Source organism: Argentina silus, assembly GCF_951799395.1.
Source record: "Argentina silus genome assembly, chromosome: 11".
Classification (NCBI taxonomy): domain Eukaryota; kingdom Metazoa; phylum Chordata; class Actinopteri; order Argentiniformes; family Argentinidae; genus Argentina; species Argentina silus.
The window spans coordinates 2,336,956-2,342,955 of NC_139665.1; the positions used below are offsets into that span (position 1 = coordinate 2,336,956).

At 41.8% G+C, this 6,000-nt stretch overlaps 1 protein-coding gene across 1 annotated transcript in view; it reads left to right on the top strand.

The window, feature by feature from the left end:
- Positions 1–1,336, top strand: part of LOC310811659 (rho GTPase-activating protein 6-like) — a gene marked incomplete at its 5' end in the record, with an annotated part of 52,034 nt that extends 50,698 nt beyond the window's left edge. Inside the window, 2 exons of the mRNA XM_083679895.1 lie at positions 460–540; positions 725–1,336. Coding sequence (XP_083536021.1) covers positions 460–540; positions 725–1,251 — 608 coding nt within the window. The 3' untranslated portion in view covers positions 1,252–1,336. The remainder of the gene's footprint in view (positions 1–459; positions 541–724) is intronic.
- Between the last annotated feature and the right edge of the window lie 4,664 nt (positions 1,337–6,000).

Genomic DNA, 6,000 nt, shown 5'->3' on the forward strand with positions numbered 1-6,000 from the left:
TGGTGGTGATGATGATAATGTTGATGATGATAATGCTGGTGGTGATGATGATAATGCTGATGATGATAATGCTGGTGGTGGTGATGATAATGATGGTGGTGGTGATGATAATGCTGGTGGTGGTGATGATAATGTTGGTGGTGGTGATGATAATGATGGTGGTGGTGATGATAATGTTGGTGGTGGTGATGATAATGCTGATGATGATAATGATGGTGGTGGTGATGATCATGATGGTGGTGGTGATGATAATGCTGGTGGTGGTGATGATAATAATGCTGGTGGTGGTGATGATAATGCTGATGATGATAATGCTGGTGGTGGTGATGATAATGATGATGATGATAATGCTGGTGGTGGTGATGATAATGCTGGTGGTGGTGATGATAATGCTGATGATGATAATGCTGATGATGATAATGATGGTGATACCCTAGTGTCTCATTCTATTTCTCTTAGATATATCAGAGGAGCATGTTAATATCTGGGGAGCCTGGCATTCAACTCTGAAACCAGGGCTGAAGGATCAGTCTTACGCAGGTAAACTGTTTACATGATTCTATCATCTATATTCATCTAACTGAGAGCAGAATTATGAGAGAGCTCATAATTATCCTGGTCAATAACGTATTTCAAACTGTCCTGTGGTATATTATGTTACTCTTGAGAAACTTGAGAAACAAATCTCCCATTGACATCATTACCGTAACGCCTGTGTCTTCAGGTTCTCATAGCAACATGTCGGAGGGTAGCTCCCGCAGCTCCCAGGAAGGACTCGACAGTCTCCAAGGCGACGCGAGGCAGCTGGTACAACGGACACAGTTATCGCTGGGCGTGGCTGAGTGCAGTCCCCACCCCCCTGTGATGCGGGTTTGCAGCAGCCCCCAGACCGAGGTGGGGCGGCGACGCCTCCAGCTGAGTCTAAACCCTATGACCCCATACTCTGAAGGCCAATCAGCAGCCAGCAGCACAGAGGACCTCCCACAGGGCAGTGGACACCAGGTTAGCCCCGCCTTGTCGGCCCCCAGGTTAACCTCCATCACAGCCTCACAGCAAACCCAGCCTGCTGCCCTGGCAGCTCACCGGCACCCCCTGCAGAGCAGGAAGCCAACGCCACAGAGATCATCCAACTCTGCGGACGCCATGGTACCCATGAGCCCTGAGTGGCAGGACTGGCAGAGGGACAGGTGGCAGATCTGGCAGCTGCTGTCCTCGGACAACGCAGATACACTCCCTGAGACGCTGGTGTGAACTTGAGCACAGAACCCTGGACAAGCATTTACCACCTCCGTCCTCCCCTCCATCCATTCCCCCGTTCCCCTCATCCATCCTTCTCTCAAACATGGCGCCATGGCGTTGTTTACATGTGCAGCTGCTACCTTATACGGACTTGTAAGAACAAGAGCCACTAGTGTTTCTTGTCTGCAGTAATTTGATCCGCAGTTGATGTTGAATTATGTTCACCTCTGTGCTCAACATGTATTATTTGTTTCACAAGTTTACCTTTCTGTGCTGTTCAGAAAGTCTATCAAAATGAACTGTCAGCAAGACGTACCTCATACATATATATTTTTTTTTTATCAATTTCTTTCACAGCTATTATAAGCATTGCAGTCATGAAATGTACGCATGCAGTTATAAGATAACTAAAAAGTCCACTTTTGAATCAGGTCCAGTTGTACGTAGTAAATTTCATCGAAATTCATCATCGTCACTCATCGTGTTGAGGTGACGTTTAAGAATAGTAAGTTTATTTATGGTTTAACATTCAATAAACCATCAATTTACCTGACTACTCTGGCTATTGTATTAATACTGAGGTCAGTGCATACAGTATATAGTATTAGTAATTGCTGCTTTTATACAGAACTGGTAAACCAGCTCAGTAAATACTCTACTTTTTGGGTTATAGGATAGATTCAACTTCAGACTAGGTGCACCATACAACAGAGAGCTCAGTGTTACAAACTGACAACAGTTTGTATGTAATAGATAATCTGATAAATTAATGTTGACCAACATAAAACTAACCGATACCTTTCACTAGCAGTCCAAGGGGTAGTTTCCCGGACACAGATAATACATGTACCTAGTCCTGGACTAAATCACACTTTCAATAGAAAATCTCCATTGAAGATGCTATTTAGTCTATGATTAGGCTTAATCTGTGTCCGGGAAACCAGCCCTATATATTTGTGTTGTGTCAAACCCATGTTTTTTTTTCTCTGTTGAATGTAAAATGCTTAACTTCTGTAACAGCGTTACCTTACCAACAAGCACTAGGTGTTCCTGAAGAACAATGCTCTTGCCATCAATACAGTGGGAATTATGTGCCAACATCATCCTCCTTAATTTCCTTAAGTGGTCAGGCCTCCCAGATGTACATATTTGCTGTGAAGTTACCTATTTGATTCCATGTCTTTCAAGTTAGAAGCCTCAACATCTGAAGACCTGACTTTTTGGTACCAGTTGATTGTGGTCTCCCCTTAACTATGATGGCTACTGCGTGGATATTTTATATCTGTCCAAAGACATATTTTTAGGGAGAATAAAAGGAAAGATCATTACTCTGCTGATATCATTCATGACAGCATCGGTACAACGGTTGTTATGGAAGGCCCAGAAAATTGTGGCTTTCCCATTCGCTTCGTATGACTGATGGAGTTTGGGGATGTTTTTAGTGATTTCTACTTATTGTACTTGACTGATGTAATGGCCAAAGCTTATCTGATTCCCTGTAAACACAACGTGCATTCATATCTGATTCCTCTCTCTGCATAAACCCAATACCATCACTCCTAAACATCATAGCTGCAATACTCATACTGCACAATCATTTTAAGGTTTAGCAGATATTTGCTGGCAATATCACACATGTAATTCTGACAGTGGGGTGGTTATGTTTGTTATACTCTGTACAGTGGATTTAACATTTTGGACATTTCAGGATTCACTCTGTTGACACGCAACAAAGCATGTCACTGAAGGGCGAGATACATTTAACTAAGTCACACAGATCAACATATTTCTACATTTTTGCTTTGTTCCTATGGTGACAGACCTTTCTGAATACATGACACTTAAGTTAGAAACAAAGATAACAAAATGTTGTGTTTTAAAGCACCCTTCTGCATCCCTGTTGGGAGTCAAATGTGCCATAGATCCTGCTTTTCCTGCAAAATCCTGAAAAAAAAATATGATACCACATTGCTTTAGGTTGTCAATTATTTTGTATTTTGATGTTTTTTTTGTTCCTTTTTTTTTACTCTACTCAGTATTGTAATATATAGATATAACAGTTTTTACTCCAAAAAATCAAGTCATATGTATGACCCAAGTTTAGATGTTCTGATGTCTGCTGTTTTAAAGTGTGTTGTCTTACATATGCCATGATGGAAATTAAACATTAGAAAAAGTGTTTACTGTGTTTTCTGATGTTCAGCTTGTGCTTCATATTTGGCACCACTGATGTCTAACTTCTGACATCCGCTCTTTAAGGCAAGCTGCTTATGACATCATGATAGAATGAATTCCCATGACATCAATCAAGTGTGTTTATATTTCAGAGAACAGTGGCTCTATTGGAAGACTAATGAAGGGAATTGAAGTGCAGAAGATTGAAACTGCAGAGAAATAGACAAATCGTATGCATGTATTATGTTTGATGGTGTAATAACAGAGCTGTACCACCAGAGGACATGCTAACCCCTTTTACTAAATTGCTTGTTGTTTAGATAATCTTTTACTAGACTACGTTATTATACCAGTCTATTACATAAAGATACCTTATGTTGATTTCCAAATGCTTTCCAAATGCTTTTCAAGAGGTTGGATAGATCATTCATCATATTTCAATGTATTTATTACATGTATTACATTTCCCTACAGTTAAGAATGTCCTCAGTAGCACCTCAAAACTAGATGATGCCCTAGACAGAGAAAAGGAAAACAAACAGATTGAAAGAGAGAGGAGGGGAGGGGGAGGGAGGAGGGGAGGGAGGAGGAGGGGGAGGGGGAGGGAGGGAGGAGGGGAGGAGGGGAGGGGGAATCGCTAGGCATTAAAGATGTGGAACCTCTACTCCCTTTTTCTTTTCCTTCAAGAGCGATAGCACACTGCATTTCCTGTACATATTTCTGACATCAACCACAAAAAAATAAGGGATATTTCCAATTTCAAACACTTCAAATGGATTTGTATTTGTTGGAGAGCAGCAATTCTCGAAAAGTGTATTCATGTATGCATACATTTGTCCATCTAATATAAACCATTCATCATCATGCATTTTCTAACATGCATAGGCACATAATGCATAGGCACAGTCCGTAGTTCTTCTCCCTGTCTCAGATTTGGCTCCACTGGATTGAAACCATCGAGACCATGGTTCTGGAGCTGGACCTAAGGCTGACCTAAATCCCAGGGCTGACAGACAGAGTGGTTCTGTGGAACACACCCGTCTGTGGTTCTACCCACCCACGCAACACTGTTTCATGGAAAACACACTGCTGCAACTTGACGATGTCAAAATAGAGAGAGAGAAATATGATTCTTCAAAGAGATGACCACAAACATTCCCCTTGTCTTCAGGGAGAACGGTTGACTCAGTATTCTCTCATAGTTGAGTTTGTTCTACCTCAAAGCCCATTTAACGGTTTGGTATTAAAGACAACGGGACTCCAAGGACAACAGGACTATAGCAACATATATTTTGTGGCAAACACACAATCCCAGTAAAGTCAGTGGGCCAATTGCAACCAAAGGATCAGACTTAAGATGAGTGCTTACATTTCAATCCAGGGAGGCAGGAGATTGCAGGCAGACCAATGGGTGATGACCATCAGCTGCATGCAAAATGTAATTCACTTGCAACCAAAAAGCCCAATTTTTGCTTGGGAACTCTGCTAGATATAATCTACTCTGCTAGATATTTGCGTGTAAGTTTGCATTGATAGCAGATGGCGGGAAACTAAATAGTTGCGAAATTGAGGATTTTCTCCATGATAGAAGGCAGTTTAAATGTAGGCCTGTCAAGGCTCTGCGTGCGTCTAGGCTGTCAAGCACGTTAAAGTACGCTCTACCTCTATTTCAGAGGTGTGCGCCACATAGTTCCATCCACTGTGGCGTTGTCTTGTGCCATCTGATGGATCATATCACCACAGCCTCCTTAGGGTCCACCAGGCGTATGCTAATGGATGCTCCAGTCGCAGGGTGCAGATAGATCTGGATCTGATTTAACAAGAGAACATCTTATGGTCGTCCCGTTCCGAATTCTGGTTACAATTGACCCACTGTGATCAAGTGACAGAGAGAAACAAAGTCCCTTCTCCTTTAAATTCCTCCTACTGGTATCAACAGAACGTTTGCCCATGAATTTGTAGTTTTAATTAATGTTCTGGTAATCCTCACCATGAATGCGCCCGCCAACAGATTATGTGAAAAGTTGCTTTGCTGCTGACTGGTTAAGTGTGAAATTAGAATGTTCTAGTGGGCTTTAAAACACTCATCTCCACAATCTGTCTCTGTAGAGGGATGGGAACAGGGTGCCTGACTGCTATACAGTATGAGTTTGGCCAGGGCTCCTTTGTCCTCTGTTAAATCCTGTTTTCTGGAGAGAAGCCCTGTTCTAAATAGCCTTTGCGTGGACTGTGACAACAAATACAAAGCTGATTTACATTTCTGTGTCTAATGACATGGTTTCTAATAGTATTACCCAACTGGGGATATAATAGAAACTTGTTGTCTTTCTGAATGCCTTTGTTTAACTTTGATTTGACGCTTCAAGGGGGTAAACATTTGGTTCCAGTGAGCAGTGGGATGTCAACTAATTATTTATGTGTTGGAGTGTTTTTTCATGTGCACTTTTTCTGCCCAACATGTGCAAATGTGGTCATTTGTGCAACGAAGGGTGTTCATACATGTGAGGACCTCATTAACAGAAAAGGTTTCATTTTCTGCCTCAAATATTTCCACCATGCATTGCCGTAGTCAAGATTCTGTAGATG